The following is a 23,144-nucleotide window of genomic DNA, read 5'->3' on the forward strand; positions in this document are numbered from 1 at the left end:
AGAGACAGAAATCTGTCAATTGCATCTGTCAATATATATTTTTCGCATCACGCCAGCCTAACGTGCTGCAGGCTTTTGTTGCTGCACCAGGGAGAGGCGTGTGACCTTTCTTGGGTTTCAAAAAGTTCCCGTTCACTGTGGAAAATGACCAAAACAAGTCCGACAACTGTGGGACCATTGTGAGGTGGGTAAGCTGCGTGTTTTATATTATGTCAAATACTGGGATCATGGCACACGTTTTAATAAGCAGGTGACTTGCATTTTGTGGGTGAAAATACTCCCTGTCCACCAAGAAGGCCACACGACCGGCAGTTTGTTGCACACCATGGTCGCCGGCCGATGAAGGCGTTCCCACCGAGAATGCGCTTTCCTCGGCTTGGCCAAGAGCAGACCCCTCCCCTGATGTGGGCCGGTTTGGCTGGCCGATCCAGCCCTCTCGGTCCTATTGGCATGCCCGCCGAGAATGCGCTTTCCTCGGCTTGGCCACGAGCAGAACCCCGCTCCGACGTGGGCCAGTTTGTCCGCCGATCATTTTCCCGCTGCATCCTCGGCAATGAGCCCTCCTGCCCGCAGCAGGGGAACAACGAGCCAAAACTTGCTTACCGCCAGGGGCTGGCCGATCGGTGAAGACAATCAATCCCGCCGCTGTGTGTGACATTAGTCTGAAAGTCGAGAATAAGACTTGGAAAAGCTGCTCGGTTTGGGTTTGAATGTCGGCGAGCTGTCACGCCTCCTGTTTTGCTTATGCTCTTTCCTCCATCTCCGAAGCCGGAGCAGGGACAAAATCCGGACTAAATCCGGTGGCATAAAATATCGTTCAGGAGAGAATGAAGTCAGCAGTTTTGACCATTATGCAGTAATTTTGCCATGTCGTACTGAATAAATGCATTTTTAATATTTCATATTCCATTTAGAACACGACTATTATTTGTCATGACCAGTGTTGTTAATAACGGCGTCATTTTTTTCAGTACTGAGTAATCTAACTAATTGATTTTCTCATCTTTGCAACGTCGTTACCGTTACTGAGGATGTAAAGGCGTGCGTTACTACTTTGGTTGAATGACGCAAGAAAAGGGAGTTGTGAAGCCGTTGCTTCACGATGCAAGGCTAGGTGGCTTCAATAATACCTGACTGTAGCCGACAGCCTACAAACTACGCCCACATTAAGCTACGCAACATATCACATGTATATAGAACTAGATGGGATATGACAGACTCGGCGGCGTTAGCAAATGTATAGAGAGGTAGTTGCGAAATGATACTCGCCGGCGTTAGTAAACAGCCGCCATTTTAAAGCTGTAGACTTATCAGGAAGGCTCTGTTGTAGAGAACCTTCCTAGCGAACCTAAGTAACTTTATATCTAAAATACTCCAAAATCGGCAAAATCTTGAGTTGAAACTATCTTTAATTGATGAAACAGTTTTAAAACTTTGTATAATGTAGACAGAAGGGAACTAATGCAGTAACCGGAGCAAATTTAACAACTTAAACGGTTGATTCACAACATTAACTCATTCACTCCCCGCCATTTTCACTGGACCAAGGCCCTTCGCTCCCGGCCGTTTTACTGGATTCTGACTGATTTTGCAAGGCCCACAGAAAATTCTATTGCTATATAAACATGGAACCCACCAAAAGAAAGACTCTCTTCTTTCAGCAGGAAAAAAAGTAAGTTCATATCTTTTTCCATTCTATAGAAATCAGCATTAGAAAATAGCTTAGTTTGAGTAATTTTCCAATTTCTATTGAAAAAACAGAGAAATAAAGCTTTTTGTGAAAGCATACATTTCAAACATAACTTTGACTTTAACACATCAATTTTTTTTGCTTTAGTTACATCACAAACATCTGAATAATGTTTTCCTTTTACAAAATATCATTAACAACAAGACAAATAGAGCTTTTGATAGCAAAGTAACAATTTATTTACACATAACTAACTGAAAGATGATGCTGTTGTCGCCGAGATGATGCTGTTGTCACCGCAACAGCCGGGTAAACTTTTCTCTCATCGCTGCCTGTCTGATAAAGATGGATTTTTTTGAGTCTCTGCGGGGTCTGCTTGGCGAGCAGCACGGACTCAACGGCATCTTCCGCTGCACTGGTGGTCCCGGTTGTTCCGCTCGGTCGTCCAGCGCCTGGCATCAAGGGCGTCCTCTCGGTTGTTCTACTCGGTCGTCCGCCGCCTGGCATTATTCCGCCAGTGCTCCGACCGTGCGGCCCGGCCGTTCGTTGCTTTTGAATCGGGTTGCGGGTCTTACCAAATGCGCTACTGCCCTCTAGTGGCCAGTTTTATTGCTTTAGAATGGATTTTCAGCTTTGTGCTTTGGAGCTCAGTTGAATTAGGACCCAGAGATTTCTTTTATGAAAAAAAAAAAACGTAAAAGACGTATAAATACGTCTTTGGGTCACTGAAACAATTAAAAATAGAACGTATTTATACGTTTTGGGGAGCAAATGAGTTAACAACACTGGTCATGACCATACCGTTTATTTAGGAATTGGTAAAAAATACTTAGATTAAAAAGAATATACGGTAAAAATATTGGAGTACGGAGATTGAAACAATGATAACATGTTGCTGCTTTGTGTCGTACTTTCCTCGTTCTGAATCTTCCCCCTCAATGGGCTGAATTCTAAATCAGATGAAATCATGAGCCTGGCCACGTCATCATCCAGCTGAGGACGCTAGAGCGCTATAATGACAGGCGGGTCTAAACGGCAGATTAAAAGACTAATTTGTCATCATCTGCGCTTTGCCAAATTGTTGTATTTAGTCAAATCGTCTCAAAATATGTTTCTAATCTAATCTAATTGTTTTTTAATTTTTTTAAAATGATGCTGTCACCAGTGGCGCCACCCCTATAAATTGGTTGGCCACCCCACTGGCCACCCCGCTTGCCAGTTTATCGTTAGATGGTTGTAGCATCAGTTATGCATTTCATCACAAATTAATGCATTTATTTTTTGTCAAATGTAGGGCTGTCAAATTTATCGCATTCACAGGCGGTAATTAATTTTTAAAAAATTAATCACATGAAACTATTTATTGCAATTAACGCATTCGCGGTACGACTCATTCACGCATTGTCACAGACAGCCTGCAATGGTGCCGTTTTGCGTATATACAGAAATAAGAGGCAGAGTCAAGTGAGTGGAGTACAGTATTTAACAAGCATTCATTGGGGCCGTGCTTTTAATTGGCAAAAGCTTTGTCATCTCTCCCACAGCAACTGTAAATATTGTGGGAAGCGACATGGGGAAGAATGACAGGAGTTGATCTTTTTCTTAACACCTGTAGTGTACCCAACACAGAGAAGATATAGCATTTGCAGCCAACACACACAGTCATGGTTGCACACTTCCCATCATGCATTTGGGTAGAACAGTTAAATCGCTACAGTATCATTTACTGAAAGCTCAACAAATACACTAGATGGCAATATTTAGTCACAATATACAAACTCACATTTATCCTTTAAGAATTACAAGTCTTTCTATCCGTGGATCCCTTTCACAGAAAGAATGTTAATAATGTTAATGCCATCTTGTGGATTTATTGTCATAATAAACAAATACAGTACTTATGTACAGTATGTTGAATGTATATATCCGTCTTATCTTTCCATTCCAACAATAATTTAAAGAAAAATATGGCATATTTTAGAGATGGTTTGAATGGCGATTAATTATGATAAATTCATTTTTAAGCTGTGATTAATTCGATTAAAATTTTTAATCGTTTGACAGCCCTAGTTAAATGTACACCCTATGCCTAATATATACATAACACAATAAAACAATTGTGGAACTCAAAATGTTGACTGGACAGTTATGGACTATGCACATTAAATCATTAATAACATCAAATATTACACAATACACCAAAGAATATCAGTAGCCGTGTCCTTAAGTCAGGGGTGTCCAAACTTTTTGCAAAGGGGTCCAGATTTGGTGTGGTAAAAATGTAGGGGGCCGACCTTGGCTGACATCCTTTACGTAGAACATTATATTTAAGCAAATTTTAGCAAGCCATTCTGTGTGTCACATTTGCTTTATTTAATTTAAAATTAATAATTTCAACAATCTCGCAACTAGCCTTTGTGACGTTCTCTTTCGACTCCCGGGCTCTTGTGAAATACTGCTGCTGTGAAATTAAACTAGCTTCAAGTTGCTTCAATATCTCGCTGCCTATCTTCCCTCTAATCTTGTCGTACATGTCAGCGTGTCTTGTTTGGTAATATCGCCTCACATTGAACTATTCAAAAACAGCGACTGTCTCTTTGCAAATGAGGCTGACACAGTATTTTAGTGATGAAATAGTCCAATTTCCACCTGTTCTTGAAACGTCGGCCGTCGTAGTCAACTTTCTTTTTTTCTGTTGATTGTCGCCATTTTAGAAAATTGGAAGTAAAGAGTCACTCAGGGCAATGTTGCTTAGAGTGCTGCTGCCTTTTAGTGGGTAAATGAGGAGCAGCATTTAGTGTGTAAGCTACTTCATATGCCGGTAGCAGTACTGCTGACCAATTTATTAAGTCTGTGTGCGGGCCAGACGTTATTGATTTTATGACAGAGGCTGAGGGCCGGATGAAATTTGACCACGGGCCGCATTTGGCCCCCGGGCCGGACTTAGGACATGTCTGCCTTAAGTCTTTCTGATAGTTTTCCCCTGACCTTTTTACTGCAATAATATAATGAAAACCTGAAATTATGGCTTTTAGTTTTGGCCACCCCAAGATTTTAAGTGGCCCCATCTGACCACCCCTATGAAAAAATTCTGGAGGCGCTACTGGCTGTCACAGGCACTTTGATTGTACTGCATGAAGCCATCTGTCGCACTCCCCCACCCATCTCGAAAATCTTTTCACTTCCGTTGCTGCGACACGGGACGTCAACAAACATGGCCGACAGAGAGAAACGCCGGTCCGCCGGGTCTCCCGCCGCGGTAGTGGCTGAGCCGGGCCAGGGAACCAAAGCTTCCGGTCCGGGGACCGACCGAGAATTTCTGTCGCAGGCGGGCATCGGCGAGTTGCTTCGCGGGGCCGTGTTGAAGATGGTGGAGGCCCGGCCGGACGACCCAATTGGCTTTCTGGCCGACCACTTCGGCAGCCTGGCCGCCGCAGTGGTGGAGAACGGGTGCGACGACCAAAAGGAGCCCTGTCAGGTTGACGGCCTGTCAGGGGAAGGAGCAGGAGGTGCCCGGGCTCAGCAGCGACTCAACCGGGCACTGTGGCACCTGCGCCTGGCTCACCACTCGCAGAGGTACCACCATCGTCTCATCTCTATTTTGGCTTCCCGTTTCTTAACTACCTCATAAATTAATTCATCAATGTTTTAAAAATGGATTTCAACCAAACTATAGGCAGATATGAAATCAAATTAAAACCCTTTCAGGGACAGTGCTCACGAAATTGGACACAGCAATTTTTTGGGTAATTTAAAAAAATGCACATTTTTAAATTTAAGACCTTTAACCCTTTATAGGGCCAGTGACTATTTTTATTAATTAAAAAAAAAAACGTAAATATTAGCAAGTATTAATTATATATATTTTGAATATACTCCGTTACATTATTTTTAAAACAATCATTTTTAATAAATATTTAAATTAACACAACAGTAATAAAACCTAAATGAATGAAATAAAACTGAGTAAAAACGGAAATACGCACTGGTTGCATCCCCGAGTAACGCTCTAAAGTTACAGTGCTGGCCAAAAGTATTGGCACCCCTGCAATTCTGTCAGATAATGCTCAATTTCTCCCAGAAAATGATTGCCATTACAAATGCTTTGGTAGTAATATCTTCATTTATTTTGCATACAATGAAAAAACACAAAAGAGAATGGGGGGGGGGGATCATCATTTTACACAAAACTCCAAAAACGGGCCGGACAATAGTATTGGCACCCTTTGAAAAATCATGTGATGCTTCTCTAATTTGTGTAATTAACAGCATTTGTTACTTACCTGTGGCACATAACAGGTGGTGGCAATAACTAAATCACACTTGCAGCTAGTTAAAATGGATTAAAGTTGACTCAACCTCTGTCCTGTGTCCTTGTGTGTACCACATTGAGCATGGAGAAAAGAAAGAAGACCAAAGAACTGTCTGAGGACTTGAAAAGCAAAATTGTGAGGAAGCAATCTCAAGGCTACAAGTCCATCTCCAAAGACCTGAATGTTCCTGTGTCTGTGTGGATGTGGATGAAAACAAAAATTGACGAGAGATTTCAACAAAAGATTGTGCGGATGGTGGATAAAGAACCTCAACCAACATCCAAAAAGCTGTCCTGCAGTCCGGGGGTACAACAGTGTCAACACGTAATATCCGTCGGCGTCGGAATCAAAGCGACTCTATGATAGGAAACCTAGGAAGACCTGACTTCTGAGCCAGAGACATAAAAAAGACAGGCTGGAGCTTGCCAAAACTTACCTGAGAAAGCCAAAAACATTTTGGATTGATGTTCTCTGGTCAGGTGAGACAAAAGTAAAGCTTTTTGGGAAAAGGCATCAACATAGAGTTTACAGGGAAAAAAAAGGCCTTCAATGATAACAACACTGTCCCCACAGTCAAACATGGTGGAGGTTCCCTGATGTTTTGGGGTTGCTTTGCTACCTCTGGCACTGAACTGCTTGACCGCGTGCATGGCATTATGAAGTCTGAAGACTATCAACAAATTTTGCAGCATAATGTAGGCCCCAGTTTGAGAAAGCTGGGTCTCCCTCAGAGGTCATGGGTTTTCCAGCAGGAAAATGACCCAAAACACACTTCAAAAAGCAATTGAAAATAGTTTGAGAGAAAGCACTGGAGACTTCTAAAGTGGCCAGCCATGAGTCCAGACTTGAATCCAATAGAACACCTGTGGAGGGATCTGAAAATGGCAGTTTGGAGAAGGCATCCTTCAAATCTCAAAGATTTGGAGCAGTTGGCCAAAGAAAAATGGTCTAAAATTCCAGCAGAGCATTGTAAGAAACTCATTGATGGATACCGGAAGCGTTTTTTCGCACTTATTTTGTCTATAGGTTGTGATACCAAGTATTAGGCTAAGGGGGCCAATACTTTTGTCCGGCCCAGTTTTGTGTAAGATGATAATAATTTAGTTTTTCATTCTCTTCCCGTGGTTTTTCATTGCAAGCAAAATAAATTAAGATATTAGTACTAAAGCATTTGTAATTGCAATCATTTTGGGGGAGAAATAGAGCATTATCTGACAGAACTGCAGGGATGCCAATACCTTTGCCCAGCACAGGATGTATACCGTATTTTTCCATATTATGTGGTTCATGGTGCCATTGATGGAAACAGACATCCAATGTATTAAAAGCGGGAAGACTAGCTGTGAATGCTCATGTTTAAGTGCCATTGACGGTGCTAGACGTTCAATCTATTTTGACTGGAAGCAATCAAACAAGCAATGGCAATGAGTTTTACAGTACACTGGAGCTGAGTCTTAATTTGTAAGGGAGTACAAAAAACAATGGGAATATGTAAAGAAATGGAAAACTTTGAAACTCATTTAAAAAATTTTTTGTTGCTGAATGCAGATCTGCATTTGGCAACAACATCCGTGTGGCTTACGACCTCCTGAGTGCCACGGGACCCTTCCAGCACGCAGGCGATGGCAGCCCCACGGGAGCTTCGGGTGGTGGGGTGAGGGGTGGCCTATACACTCAGACCCTGCGGTGTTTGTGCGGCGAGGGCGGCGTCCCGGCCTCCACCTCCGCCCCGCTACTGTGCCGCCTCCACTGCCATGACCACGAGGCCGTCCCGTACGGTGTCTTCCGCCACGGTGTGTTGACGTGTGCCGTTTTCTCCGACTACATCCGCCTGGCCCAGCGGCTCTACGCCCAGGTCTGTCGCCCGGACGAGGGTCCGGCTTCACGGGCCCCGTGCCTGGCTGTGCTGGGTGCTCTGAGGCAGGCTTTGGAGACGTCGCATGATGCCGACAACCCCAGCGTCCAGGCGCTGCGTCGCCTGGAGGCCAGCGCCAAGATGTCGCCGCACCAGCTGGCATGCGCGATGACTGATGCACAGACACGAGACCCGGCTGGACATATGGACGCCAAGGAATTTGAAAACGCCGCCGCAGAACTCTTTATCGCACGTGTCAAAGTGGTCTCGTAGCTTTCTTTTTAACCGTGATATCGCACATAGTTCCAAGTGGCAAGAGAACGCAAGGTACTTGGATTACACGTGAAAACACAGACGGCAAAGCACTATGAACGTACTGTGCGTCACAAAATTGGAATCACACATAAAATACCTCCACTTCTTCAGATCCGCCTTTCTGAGGTCACACTCAGTTTGTCCAACTCAATTCAATAAAATCTCATCCTTCCCCTTTTCTTATCTGGTGTGCCTCAGGGCTCTTTCTTGGGACATTTAGACTTCATCACCTATTTTTTAGCAAATTAAATTTCTCACGAATATGAACCTCATTAATTGATAGGCTAAATGATCAGGGCAAAATCTACTTTCATGTGTATTGGTTCAGGTGATACAGCATTTGATTCAAACCTTTGTTTTCAAAAACTACTGAAGAAACGGTTTGAAAACTTCGAAAATGTCTGGATTTTATTAGCAAATTTAAATTGCAATATTTGAACTTCACTTAAATTATATTAAGATAAACAATTTTTTTTTTTTTGTTAATAATCTCAACTTTCCAGGAGTGCAAAAAATAAGCATTTGTCTTAAGACTATTTTCTGTCTAAATTAATAAATATAACTGAAAAAACTTCTTAGTCAGGGATCAACAAAAATAAATAAAAATGGAGCCATCCTTCAGGTAAAACACTTCTGCTTTTGTCCAAACTGAACAAAAAAATGAAAGCTCATTTGGCCTGCTTTAACACCATATAAATAAAATTTAAATTGGGGAGAAGGAGGTAATCCTCAGTTCATTACATTCATCACAGTTTAATTAACGTTAACAGGAGAAAACACATACAGGAGGACACTTCTCTTTAAGCAGCTTCCTACTCGAGTTTTGCAGGTTAGCAAATTCACACAGTTTAATGTTATACTAACTTTGATGCAGGTCAGACTAATCTAAATTGCCTATGGCGGAAAACACTCAGGAGACTTGAAGTTCCGCTCTGAGACCCCCAATTTGGCCAACTTTCAAAATTGTCCGATATGCATGTGTGATACATCATTGGAAAGCTTAAAATCTGAATTTTCTGGGGAAAGAAAAATTTTGAACAGGAGGGCATTTTTTAAGAAAAAACAAATTTAACAGCAACTCTTATCTGGAGGGGAGAGCAAGCGAGAGCAGAACTACAGACGCCATGACTTTAACGAGACATTATCGCGTACTTACCTTTTTTCGATCCAAAAACTCCATGTAGCATGCATCACCAAGTGGCAACACACAGCTGTGAATGGCCACGGCTGGATTTTGGGGGGCTTTTATGGGTGAAACTGGGTAATATAACAAGGGTTGCAATACAGAAATCGCAGACATCAAGGAGTGGTCGAGATTTTCTATTTCATATATTTACCCTTTTAAACGTTTTTTTCCCCCCAATTTTTCTTTGTTTGGATCGATTATTTATCATCTAACATATCTGAGAAAATGCGACAGTAACAAAATAAATACAATTACGCGATAGTTATGAGGTAGCTATCCGTGGCTTTTTACAGACACCATTTTTTTCATTGTGATGTCATTTGTTAAAAGTTTAAAATATGCGAGTTAATAATTTTTTAATTTTTTAAAACGAACTATTATACATCAATTAATGATTCTAAGCTAAAAATGACAAACATTTTGAATAATAAATATAATTACTGAATTTCTTTTTATTACTGTGTTGAAACAAAAGCGGTTGCGCGAGGTCTGTAAACGGGGGTTTCCAGTGTAAAACGGACAAATTAAAAATAGTTGAGGGGCTTAATGCGCCATGAATCTGCTATGGCAGCATATAGACATATTGTTCTATCAAACACAACAGTTGTTTTGGCTGAAAATACAGCAGTGCAAGAGCAGAAACTGCTTTTTCAGTCTTGTCTGTTTTTTCCGCCCTATATAACTAAACTCATTTTATCATGCAAATAAGGTTGCGTAAAAGTTGATGGGGACAGTTCGAGCATCCTGAAAAGTTGGAAGGGTTATGTCGGAATATGTCCCTACCAGAGGTTGCGCTAGACATTTTCGTTGTCTGTCATTTTGACTGACGGTCATAAAAATCCGGTCATAATCTATTTTTATCTGTCACTTAAATTTTTAAAATGATAATGATGACATATTCAATATTATTTAGTTTTCATTCATTTTTAATTAATATTGTTACGCTTGCTTGGCGGCGAAAAAATAGACACAGAAGTCGTGGTATTTTTCTCCCTCTTTTTACTCTGCTTACCGCCAACAACACCAACGAACAACAACTCCGCCCCCAAAGAAAAAGAGGCAACTATATAGACCCCAATCACCAACGTCACACAGTGATCTTAATTGTGGTTGTCAGCCCAAAATCTTCTAAATATATATTAAATGCATCTTACCAGATATAAAATGACTACTACATAGTCTGTGGTGATCGTTTGGTGCCTGGATTTCTTGTCGAATTACAGCAGTCCATCTCGCTCTCCTCTTCGGGTCTCTCAGAATACGGTAGAACTTCAAGTCTCTCCGTCTATCTTCTCTGTTACTGCAACCAACCGCCACACACGCCTTCACCATTTTGATTATTAATGTTAACGAGCAGAAAAACACGCCGTAATAGGAGGCATGTATGTAGCGGTAATGTGTAAACACGACAAGCTGACACACAATATGGCGGCTCCAGTCAAGGGGGCGGAGTTGTGACGTCATGTGATTGGGGTCTACAGGCGGCAATCTAGTCCACCAATTGGATGACGTGCTGGCACACCGGGTGCACCAATAAGAACCTCGCGTTGATGTGTCAATCACGGTGCCGCCGCCAGACCCCGGTGACGCTACAATATTCTGACAGAATAGCCAACGACGTCATGCATTAAGAGAGACAATAGCTGATTAATATGCTCACTCGCCACCCTGTGGTCTGGGGTGTGAATTGCAACCTGTCAAAATGATGGACGGACTTCAGTTTTTTCCGTCACCGTTTTAAAAAACCGGTCAACGACGGAAAATATTCGGTTAACGCGACCCCTGGTCCCTACTGTCCCTATCCAAACTTACGCCCTTGTGTTAAACCCTCAGTAGTCACAGAAAAGTACACTGTTCCTTATGTAATTCATTCTTAAATACAGTACATACAAAATAATATTTTTTAAAATGAAATGCAGTTCACGATGACAATAATAAATAAAACATTGCTAAATACTGTACTGTAATCCATTGGGATCTTGTCACTGTTCCACACTCCATCCTTTGGGAGCGCCAGATGCTACAACTCAGGCAAGCGAAGAAGAAAAACACGGAAGTGAGATCGTTACTCTCGCAATTCACATAACCCACTTAAAGAAAATGTGTTATGCAGTTGAATCTTATATTTTAGCAAGTGGAAAATTGGACAAAAGTATGGGGAATGTACAGTCGTCACTCGATTAAATTTATAGCGAAAACGAAGAAAAAAAGCGTGGAATTCTCCTGCACGAAGCCGGAAGTGTCCATAGTTATCTGTCCTTGTACTGAATGAAAACATCATCTGCGGCAATTTGTCTTTGTAGTACTTCATCTGAATAGGGTGTGTTGTTCAACTACGCTTCGGAATGGAAGAAGATGATGAACGACTGCGACCTTTCGTGTTTCTCATGACATACATGCTGCTCAAGCGTCGCAGGGACTTAAACAACGCGGATGTACAGCGGCGCAACGAGATTCAAAGACGCCTGCGACAGCGGCAGTACTACTTCCAGAGGCAGAGGAGAATGATGATGGTCAGTAATAAGAAGCAACTACTTTTTTTTATCCTAAACATGAAGACAAGTTGAAAAGTCAATGTACTACCGCGCGGTTTCCATCTCGAAAACTTGCAAAGCCTAATGGTAAAGCGACCCAGCGTAAATCTAGGGGGAAAAAATAAGAAATGTTAGGTTGACATGACAGGAATTATACGTTAAAAGTCATTTATAAAGAATACATTGAAGTCTTACGAAAAGGTGCAGTCTTGAAATTGTTTTAACAAAATATAATGCAATTTAGTGAAATGTCAGAGACCTAGGACAGGTTTGTCCATATTTGGCCGTAAGATGTCGCTATTTTGCTTTTAACCGTACCATCAGATGAAGTTAAAATGCCATTATAACACGTACATACTAGGGCTGTCGAACGATTAAAATTTTAAATCGAGTTAATCACAGCTTAAAAATGAATTAATCGTAATTAATCATAATTCAAACCATCTATAAAATAGAGCTGGGAATCTTTGGGCACCTAACAATTCGGTTACGATTACGATTCAGAGGCTCCGGTTCGATTATAAAACGATTATTGATGCACCCCCCTCCTTTTTTTTTTTTTTTTTTTTTTTTTTTTAAACTGTTTTGTACATTGGTTCCAAAATTGTTCAAAAATCCTCTCAGGCTAAACCAAACTACTATTTCAGTATCAAGTTAACATATAACTGTAAACAAATATACAAAAATAACAGTAAATAAAATACTCCAATCCCCATTCTGTATCAGCAGCTTTAAATTACAATCAATTAATGTAATGTTGTGAATAAACCGTTACAGTTGTTAAAATTGCTCCCGCTATTCCATAATTTCCCTTCTGTCTACTTTTGACATGTCAAACTTTTAAAACAGTTTCAATTCAATTTTCAATTTTATTTGTATAGCCCTAGATCACAAAAATGTTGTCTCAAAGGGCTTTGCAGAGGCAATATGATACACAATCAGAAACAGCAAACGAAGCAACAAAGATGAATAAATAAATTCAAGTCCTGGGTATCCCCCATCCTTAGACCCTCCATGTCGGCAAGGAAAAACTCCAAAAACTCCAGAGTTTTCGGGAGAAAACGAGAAACCTTGGGGAGTACCACAGTCAGGAGAGATCCACCCCCAGGACGGATAGACAGGAAGCCCCAGGACCGCTAACGGGAATTAGCAGGTGAAGTTACAGTCCGTAAAAAATGGGGTGGAGTAAAGGAACAAGAAGAGGTCCATCTAGCCAGATGAGACGGGGGTAGCAACGAGGACGTCCATCCAGCTTGGGGTCCGGACAGTCAGGAGGCTGCAGCTGAAAAATAGCCCCTCCCCAGAGGGGAGATAGATTCAAGACAAGATTTTGCTGATTTAGGAGTATTTTAGATAAAAAGTTAATTAGGTTCGCTATAAAAGAGCCTTCTAGAAAAGTCTACTGCTTTAAGATGGCGGCTGTTTACTAACGCCGGCAAGTCTGTCATTTCGCATCCATGTTTAATAATACATGTTCTAACACTGCCGTCGTCTGTCATTTTGCATCTAGTTCTACATATATATGATATCTACTATGCCGTATGTTTGTAGCAACTAGCAACTGGGCGATATGATTTGTTTTTTTATCTAGCGGCATGAGTTGAACATGATATTTACTCTCGGTCCATTCCTCATTGCGTCTCAAAGACTGCGCCCACTGTGTTTCACTTCCGCTTTACCTGGTATAATTCAATAATCGGAATTTGGATGTTTTTGACCCGTTCTCGAATCTTCCATGGCTGAATCGCGAATAATCTAAGAATCGGAAATTTCGCACGGCTCTACTATAAACTATGCCATATTTTTCTGTAAATTATTGTTGGAATGGAAAGATAAGACAAGACGGATATATATATTCAACATACTGTACATAAGTACTGTATTTGTTTATTATAAAATCAAATCAACAAGATGGCATTAACATTCTGTTAAAGCGATCAATGGATAGAAAGACTTGTAGTTCTTAAAATATAAATGTTCGTACAAGTTATAGAAATTCTATATAAAACCCCCGCTTAATGTTTTCATTTAATAAAATTTGTAAAATTTTCAATTACAAAATAAACTAGTAGCTCGCCATTGTTGAAGTCAATAATTACACAATGCTCATGGTGCTGAAACCCATAAAATCAGTCGCACCCAAGCGCCAGCAGAGGGCGACAAAACACCAAAAAACAAGTAACAAGTGGACATGACACTGTGCTGTCATTTTAATCTGTTTGAGCGGGGCATGTGCGTTAAATGCGTCAAATATTTTAACGTGATTAATTGTAAAAATTAATTACCGCCCGTTAACGCGATAGTTTTGACAGCCCTAGTACATACATTATTTTGTAGCAGTGTTTTAGCACGAAAAGGGCCAAGAAAAGTTTGGCCTGCCAGACTAATAAAGCACCAGGGGAAACCTTGCTCTGTATATGTGTTATCTCTTTGTCACTGCAGATGATGATAGCGGGGAGCGTACGCTCCAGAGCTCATATCCGCACACGCCCTTGGACTACCGTCCCAAGCACAGACTGGTGGGAGCGAGTGGTGATGACAGAATTTCAGCCCTCCGACTGGCTGGACAAGTTCCGGATGAGCCGAGAGACCTTTTTCTACATTTGCGACAAGTTGCGCTCACGCCTGACACGTCAAGACACCAGCTTCCGCCTGGCGCTGCCCGTGGAGAAGCGCGTGGCCGTGGCACTGTGGCGCCTGGCGTCCAACGTGGAGTACCGCACCATCAGTGCCCTGTTTGGTGTGGGCAAGTCTACTGTGTGCAAATGTGTGAGGGACATGTGCCACAGTATCGTGGTTCTGCTGCGTGCCGACTACCTGCGGCCTCCAGCCGAGCCCGAGCTGGAGGAGTCGGCACGGCTGTTCCTGTCCCAGTGGGGCTTCCCCCATTGTGTTGCTGCTGTGGCCACGCTGCACACAGCCATCATCACGCCGTCCAACAACGCATCAGACTACATCAATCCTGCTGGCTGGTTGTCGGTGCTATCTCAGGTGGGTGCTCTAGACCATTTTCTAAACTGCTTATCCCCATTAGGGTTGTGGTTGAGCTCGAATGTTGAGACATAAACGCAACTTAATTAAGGTATGTATTTGGGATTTGAGAGGAGGAAGCCGGTCATGACGGTTTTAGTAATGGCAAGTAAATTTCTGAACTTTAAACTCTAAAGAAAGAATTTTCCAGACTCGAAGACTTGGTTGGAGTCAACACCCCCCCCCCCCCAAAAAAAAAACAAAAACAAAAAACAAACAAAAAAACCCCAACAAGACTACAAACTGATAGAAAAGCAATAACAGTCCCATTCAAACTGTGGACAAAGTCTTGCATTAACCTAAAAGATAAAGTGGGGCAAATAAGTATTTAGTCAACCACCAATTGTGCAAGTTCTCCTACTTGAATTAGAGAGGCCTGTAATTGTCAACATGGGTAAACCTCAACCATGAGAGACAGAATGTGGAAAAAAAACAGAATATCACATTGTTTGATTTTTAAAGAATTTATTTCCAAATTAGAGTGAAAAATAAGTATTTGGTCACCTACAAACAAGCAAGATTTCTGGCTGTCAAAGAGGTTTAACCCTTGAGAGTCGAAGGACGCGCCGGCGCGTCCTCAGCGCACGTCGTCTTTGAAGCGCCCTCCCGTTGTAATTACGTCACCCACATGCCGTTGGTTGGTCTCGTTTTAAAGTGCGGAAGTTGCGGTTTACTCTCGTTGTTATTTGAAGTCAATCGACCAACTAAAACGTGAGATATTGTCATTTAAGTTTTATAGTTTTATTGTCCTCTCAAAAAAACATTAAAACGCTGCATGGATAATTTGTTTATGTCTATATTTCCATCATTTCTTGTCCTTTTTCAAAACGGAAGCTCCATGAAAAAAAACACAAATCAAACGAACCCTTTCGAAGTCACAGTGGAAGCACAACATGCGTTTTTTTTTTTTTTTTTTTTTTAAATAAATATAACTGCCGTGCAAGGTTCCACCGAACGAGAGGGAGGAGTGTTCTGAAGCAGCGAGGTGGCGACTGACGGCCGTTTGAATCGAGCGAGCGAGCGACTTTGTGTGACTTTGAGAATGAACGGATAACTAAATTTAGCGCAAGCAATTGTGCTTTTTGATCAACGTGAGGAAGAGGATGGTCCAAATTCGTCATCATCGTCTTCTTCGGAAGAGTCCTCGAGTGAAGATAGTGACGGATTTGAACACGTGGGTGACGCCATCGACGAGCAGAGGTAAGCCAACCCACTTTTTTTTTTTTTATGCTGCTGAAAAAGTTTCTTTTGAAAGTTTCTTTTGATATTGCAAGACAAAGTTAATTTTGATGCAATATAAGTGTGTGTTTGTGTATATAATAATAAAATGTGCATATCGGATCAAAGTATAATTTGTGGTCTTCCTTCTATATGAAGATTAGGGATGAAGCACATATTCAGCTATGGTATTCTTTCTATTGTCATACATATAGATTTCCATTATTATTTATTTCTGTATATATTTTTATTTTATACTTTATTATTTTCATAAATACTGACTTTTTTTTCATGTACATTTATAGTGACAATGAAAGTAAAGTGAAATGAAAATGGAAGGGTGGAAAGAGGACCGACACCCCATGGAAGTGTGCGCTGTGTGATGTAGCCCTGTGTCTAATTCCAGGACAAAACTGCTTTTCGGAGTGGCATGCCTGAAAAAAATTTAACTTATTTATTGTAAATATTTTTGAAAATACTTTTTTTCCCAATGTTATATATATATATTTTTTCCCACAATCAGTCTTCTCAATTTGTGTATATAAATGTGTGTTCAAGAAGCTTGATTGTGTGTACATAGTTTTCATCAGGTGATGGGCCGCAATACCTAAACTCATATAGAGATGGCCTCTAAACACTTTGTGTTAGATGGTATATTTTTTCACTGTTTGGTCTGCTGTATATAACCTGTTTTGACTAGAGCATGTATAAAGGCAAAAAACGCCTATGGCTATACCTGTTGTTTATGTTGAATTGTCAAATATAAGACTATTTATTCTAAGTTTTTTTGGTTGAATGTTCATCCTAACATGTTGAATAAATATTACAAAGTTTCAAAACGGTTCGTTACGCATGTTTGGTTGTCAATTGGACATCAATATTACAAATTTTGACAAAACGATTTTGGAATTTTTGGTCTTTTTGGGCCCAAAATGATGATTTATAATTGGTCAGTAAAGGAAACAACAGTTTGGACATGAAGTTCAAGGTGTCACAAAAAAAGGGACCAAACCAGGCCATCGTAAACAATTCTTTCTTTGAAATATAAAGGCAACTTCAAAGGCATGCAAAATAAGACAAAATAGGCCCAGACCTTAAAGGGTTAACTTCTTCTAACGAGGTCTAATGAGGCTCCACTCGTTACCTGTATTAATGGCACCCGTTTTAACTCATTATCGGTATAAAAGACACCTGTCCACAAGCACAGTCAGTCACACTCCAAACTTCACTATGGCCAAGACCAAAGAGCTGTCAAAGGACACCCGAGACAAAATTGTAGACCTGCACCAGGCTGGGAAGACTGAATTTGCAATAGGTAAAACGCTTGGTGTAAAGAAATCAACTGTGGGAGTAATTATTACAAAAGATCAAGACGTACAAGACCACTGATAATCTCCCTCGATCTGGGGCTCCATGCAAGATCTCACCCCATGGCGTCAAAATGATAACAAGAACGGTTAGCAAAAATCCCAGAACTACACGGGGGGACCTAGTGAATGACCTACAGAGAGCTGTGACCACAGTAACAAAGGCTACTATCGGTAACACAATGCGCCGCCAGGGACTCAAATCCTGCACTGCCAGACATGTCCCCCTGCTGAAGAAAGTACACGTCCAGGCCAGTCTGCGGTTCGCTAGAGAGCATTTGGATCGTCCAGAAGAGGACTGGGAGAATGTATTATGGTCAGATGAAACCAAAATAGAACTTTTTGGTAGAAACACAGGTTCTCGTGTTTGGAGGAGAAAGAACACTCAATTGCATCCGAAGAACACCATACCCACTGTGAAGCATGGGGGGTGGAAAGATCATGCTCTGGGGCTGTTTTTCTGCAAAGGGACCAGGACGACTGATCTGTGTAAAGGAAAGAATGAATGGGGCCATGTATCGAGAGATTTTGAGTGAAAATCTCCTTCCATCAGCAAGGGCATTGAAGATGAGACGTGGCTGGGTCTTTCAGCATGACAATGATCCCAAACACACAGCCAGGGCAACAAAGGAGTGGCTTCGTAAGAAGCATTTCAAGGTCCTGGAGTGGCCTAGCCAGTCTCCAGATCTCAACCCCATAGAAAATCTGTGGAGGGAGTTGAAAGTCTATGTTGCCCAACGACAGCCCCAAAATATCACTGCTCTAGAGGAGATATGCATGGAGGAATGGGCCAAAATACCAGCAACAGAGTTACAGAAAATGTTTGGCCTCCGTTATTGCCAACATAGGGTACATAACAAAGTGTTGAGATGAACTTTTGGTATTGACCAAACACTTATTTCCCACCATGATTTCTTTTAAAAATCAAACAATGTGATCCCCCCCCCCCCACATTCTGTCTCTCATGGTTGAGGTTTACCCATGTTGACAATTACAGGCCTCTCTAATATTTTCAAGTGGGAGAACTTGCACAATTAGTGGTTGACTAAATACTTATTTGCCCCACTGTATGCTTTTGGAATATGAGAGGATGTCAGAATACCAGAAGAGACCTCAATGGGATAAAAGAAAGTGTCAATGGTCTTTCATGTGACAGGTGACAGTGAACGGTCGTGGGCAGATCTGGGATATATGCGCCTGTTTTCCCGGAAGCATCGAGCCAGCGGAGGTCTTACAGAAGTCGTTGCTCTGGACCACAGCAACGGAGGGCACACTGTCGCCGGCGTCGCTGTCTTTCTTCATGGGGAGACAACTCAGGTAAATGCAGTCCTATCCATTTTAATTATACTACATCTATTAAGCATGTCCCAATAAACATTTTTTGACTTCCGATCTGATTTTTTTCATATGTTTTGCTTATATTGATCCGATAACTCCATTTTGAAATTAAATAATAAAATAAAAATAATGCAAAGTTGAAGCCAGAAGTTTTTATACATTGTGCAAGAGCACACATTTATTTTTTTGTCTTAGGCCTACTGTCTAAAGTCTAGTCAGACTAAACCTCTCCTCTTTCTTTCAAGCAACACTAGGTAATTTTTCAACCTTTATAAAATACTTCCATTGCATTTGTGATATGTTGACTGACAATTAGTTGAATGACACCTCTTTTATATCTCAAGGGGGTCTGTATCGCTTTCACCGACACTAATTAACTTTGAAGAGGGTGACAGGAACCCTGCCACACAAAAAAACTACAGTACAAATGTGCTGATTGCCTTACGGGCATACGTCACTTACCCCTTTCCCCATTCATTATAAAGACTGAAGTCGATGCAAACGCTTTTGCGGGAATGCTTTAAAGATGGCAGAGCAACAAAAGAGACAAAAAGTTTTGTCTGAGGAGGAAAAAGGAAAGGCTGCTACCAGGACATACAGAATAAACATTGGCCCGGCTTCCACTTGCTGGAGTGTCGCCCCCTCAACCGAACTCGTCAGCGCTGACGAGTTCGGGTGGGGTGGGCGATTTAGCCACACGGTTGCTAACCGACATATGCTATTGTTTAGCCACAACTGGATTCATTAACTTATAAAATCGAGCAAACCAAAAAGTTGCAAAGTGTTGCTTTATATTTAATTTTCATAAAGCCACAATAATGACATAATTTCTTAGAGAATTTTAGATTGTAATACTTGTCAGTTTTACATAATACAGTATATTTTTTTAAATTCAGAAAAAATAATAGTGCTAATTTTGTCAACTGACTCCGCAAAGCTGCTGTAAATGATTGAGAAATGGTCTGTTTACAATTTTTATGTGATGCTCTTTTACCATCGTTGGTTTTTTAAAGGGGTTGCATGTTGGTTGCCATGTACGCCTCAAAGTTCTGAGGTCAAGGGTTCAATCCTGCCTTCTGGCCTTCCTGTGTGGAGTTTGCGGGTTCTCTGTGTGCCAGTCTAGAAATTAGAGTTTTGTATTGTCTTGAATTTTTGACATATTACATGTGATGATTTTGGCACATTTTTTTGGGAAAATCCCTGTAAATACTACTGTACCTTGATGATAATGTTTCAGTGCCATCGAGGGAATTAAATGGCCACTCCATTTGAAATGGACAGCTGATGGTAGGGTTCCCTCAGGACCTTAAAACGTCTTAAAATGCCTTTAAAATCCTGATACTCAAGGTCTTAAAATGTCTTAAATTTAATGGAAAATTGCTGTAAGTATTAATTTTCCAGACGATGTGTTTAATGCCAGGGAAATTACTGTTGCCTTCCATAAAACATCTAATGTTGTGTATTTCCATTACTAATAGTTGTGCACTAAATATGAGGGTTTTGGAATAATATATATTATGCGGTTTGTGTCCACAACCTCAGCGTACATCAGCGACTTGAGTTGTTGCCTTGATGCCATTTCCTGGTGATACGCGGTTGTAGAGGTGAGTGGGAACATGCAGAGATGGGGAATTTTAAATGTAATCAAAAATGGATAGGAGATGATTTATTTAAGATGTGATTGGCACGAAGTGAAAATAACAGTGCCCGGAGCAAAGTCTACAAAAAGACTTTTTCGTCAGGAGCAATGGGGGTAGAAGCCGTCGAGTCTCCCATGAGAGGAGAAAAACACCAGTTGTTTGTGGCAGCAGCTCAGTGTTTACAGGGAAAAAAACATGTTTTGGTCTTAAAAAGCCTTAAATTTGACTGTTAAAATGGTGCAATAACCCTGGATGAGTTTATCATATTTTGCCCGCCCTGCTTTATAGGTATGTGCTGTTGGGTGAGCCATGCTACCCTCTCCAGAGCTGGCTCCTGAAGGCCTACCCGGAAAAGCGGGCCACCAGGGCACACCCGGCGGTGCCCAACGAACGGCAAAACCTGTTCAACCGGCGACTGAGACGTGCCCGGCGTGTGGCCCAGGAGGCGCTGCTGCGGCTCAAAGCACGCTGGCAGTGTCTGAGTAAACGCAATGACTGCGGCCTGGATGTGGTTCCCGCCATGATCCAGGCTTGCTGCATTCTGCACAACGTGTGCGAGTCGCATGGCGATTCTTTCAATGGCGAGTGGCTGGCAGAGGTTGCGGAGGCTGAGAGCCCGCAGCCTGCCTACGCCGAGGCCGAAACTGATGTCGACCAAAGTGGAGGCGAGGAGGTTCGGCAGCTCTTCTGTGACTATTTTCAACAGAATGATTGACACCACTGAACTACTATGTGTAGAAAACCTACTTTGAAAGTTCTAAACTCACTTTTAGACCACCATTTCGGCCAAAAGTACTGTAGCTCTAACTATCGCCAAACAAAATGACTACTCTGATATAGACATGTGCCGATTACCAGTTTCAAGGTATACCGTGGTGTGAAAACGTCAAGGTTTCAAAACTGCAAAAATTTTCCGTCATACCGTCCCTAAGGAATTAGCTATTTTTTATGTCCCAAAAATGAATGGAGAAATCCCTTGCTTGCAGCTGCAAGGTTCAACCCTTCCCCACCGGTTGTTGCTCAGTGTCAGTGAGTCAGCTGTGCTACACGATGGCTGGAGGAGGTGAAACTCCTTAACTTTTAACCCCCATCGAAGAAAACGAAATCAGTGGTATGGTAATACTTCAGCTACAAAAAAGTTACAGACGGCCGCGGCTTAGAGTAGGAGGGCCAACAGACATGTAAAACATGTTTGCGGAGGGTGGCTACCAAGGAGGCAATACCTCCAATATGACTTCTCATTTGTACAAAATTAAAGGTTAGTAAACACTCTCATGAACGTTTCCCACCAGCTACGAGAGTTAACTCTAGCATGTTTGGTGTGTTGAGGGGTGGTAAAATGTTTTTTTTCCTCTCTGGCAACTGTGTGTTGAGAAAGAGTGTGAATGTGAGTGTGTATAACATAATTATGATTCGAGTCATACACACGTGCTTTTCATGGAAAATCATTCAATTATTTTTCTTCTGTTGGTAATATTGAGCTGTGGCTGTGGGTTTAGGCTCACCTAAAGGACTACATTTATTTTTAGAATTAAAAAAAAAAAAATTTAACAATATACTTATGTTCCAATTTGCTAATATGTTTTGAAAAATAAAAATCCTGTTCAATGGAATTGTTTATTTTAACCCAGATATCTCAAAATAACACATTTTAGAACTGTAATTGCAATACCATGAAACCGTGATATTTTGGCTTAAGGTTATTAAACCGTCAGAATACCATACCGGCACATGCCTACGTCGGATATTGTGTGAGATACCGTCAATTTCAATGAATGACTTTCTCCACCTGCACTGTCTCATCCCAAGTAGTCATGGTTCATGTAGATGTCCTTTTAGCCTCTGGAGGGGAAACTTTTGAATGGGACGGCGCTTGAGTCTAAGACTGCATCGCTAAAAAGTTGCAATAGTTGTGCATTGCACAAAAACTCACTTTGTCAATAGTGTGTGTAGTTAAACCATAAGGTTTGTTTATCCTACGTGTTTTCTTATATACTTTGTAAATAAACCTTGTTATTCAGAATGCGCCATTCTTCAATCCGGTTTTGGTCCCGACCCTCTAAAGCGGTGGTCCCCAACTTTTTTTGCACCACGGACCAGTTGGATGTGAGCCCAGAAATGTGTGACAGAAAATGACATTAAAATAACACGACGGGGCCAAAAACAAACATAAAGTGCAGGGAAAATGTAATATACTCCATACGCTGAACCAACCTTTTTTTAACAGTGGCCTCTCCTAAAACTTGACTGCAAATATCTTTGGTCGCAGGCATAATGAAAGTTCTTCTCTAATCGTGAAAGGTTTCTTGTCTTTAGCAATAAGGTCCGCCACAAGATATGATGCTCTCAGTGCATGCACTTTTGTTGCCTCATTTGCTAGCTTTTATGCAGAATGGACTGGTTTGTAGGCTCTCCGCTCAGCAGGCCGCCTTTTCCCTGTAAAAAAATGCTCTCCAAAGACGTCTGTTTTTCAGTCATCTTCACCAACGTGTGGGTTTATTTCTGGGAACAAATCCGATGCGCCTACGTCATTATTGAGGACAAGACTAATCCGAGCAAAACGGCCAGAAGCACCCTGTCCGCCATTGCTGAGGTGTGCCGCCCTCAGCACACAGCTAACTTTACTGTTTACATTCACTGACGTTGGGCTACTATAGA

The 23,144-nt window shown here is 41.5% G+C and overlaps 2 protein-coding genes across 2 annotated transcripts; both read left to right on the top strand.

The window, feature by feature from the left end:
- Positions 1 to 4,892: 4,892 nt before the first annotated feature.
- On the top strand, positions 4,893 to 8,515 carry tpgs1 (tubulin polyglutamylase complex subunit 1). The gene is made up of 2 exons (XM_057858671.1): positions 4,893 to 5,266; positions 7,552 to 8,515. The coding sequence occupies exons 1-2, from the start codon at positions 4,905 to 4,907 to the stop codon at positions 8,129 to 8,131; spliced, it is 942 nt and encodes a 313-aa protein (XP_057714654.1). The 5' UTR covers positions 4,893 to 4,904; the 3' UTR covers positions 8,132 to 8,515.
- Positions 8,516 to 11,347: 2,832 nt separating this feature from the next.
- LOC130930664 (putative nuclease HARBI1) lies at positions 11,348 to 22,803 on the top strand. Its single transcript, XM_057858668.1, has 4 exons — positions 11,348 to 11,872; positions 14,336 to 14,884; positions 18,665 to 18,825; positions 20,775 to 22,803. Exons 1-4 carry the CDS (start codon positions 11,705 to 11,707, stop codon positions 21,199 to 21,201), a joined length of 1,305 nt encoding a protein of 434 aa, XP_057714651.1. The 5' UTR covers positions 11,348 to 11,704; the 3' UTR covers positions 21,202 to 22,803.
- Positions 22,804 to 23,144: the final 341 nt, after the last annotated feature.

This window comes from Corythoichthys intestinalis, chromosome 15 (assembly GCF_030265065.1).
Source record: "Corythoichthys intestinalis isolate RoL2023-P3 chromosome 15, ASM3026506v1, whole genome shotgun sequence".
NCBI lineage: Eukaryota > Metazoa > Chordata > Actinopteri > Syngnathiformes > Syngnathidae > Corythoichthys > Corythoichthys intestinalis.

Coding starts and splice junctions, on each gene's coding strand:
- tpgs1 (XM_057858671.1), top strand. CDS start 4,905: ATGGCCGACAGAGAGAAACGCCGGTCCGCCGGGTCTCCCGCCGCGGTA. Junction 5,267..7,551: donor CTGGCTCACCACTCGCAGAG/GTACCACCATCG, acceptor TGCTGAATGCAG/ATCTGCATTTGGCAACAACA.
- LOC130930664 (XM_057858668.1), top strand. CDS start 11,705: ATGGAAGAAGATGATGAACGACTGCGACCTTTCGTGTTTCTCATGACA. Junction 11,873..14,335: donor GGCAGAGGAGAATGATGATG/GTCAGTAATAAG, acceptor TTGTCACTGCAG/ATGATGATAGCGGGGAGCGT. Junction 14,885..18,664: donor GGTTGTCGGTGCTATCTCAG/GTGGGTGCTCTA, acceptor TTCATGTGACAG/GTGACAGTGAACGGTCGTGG.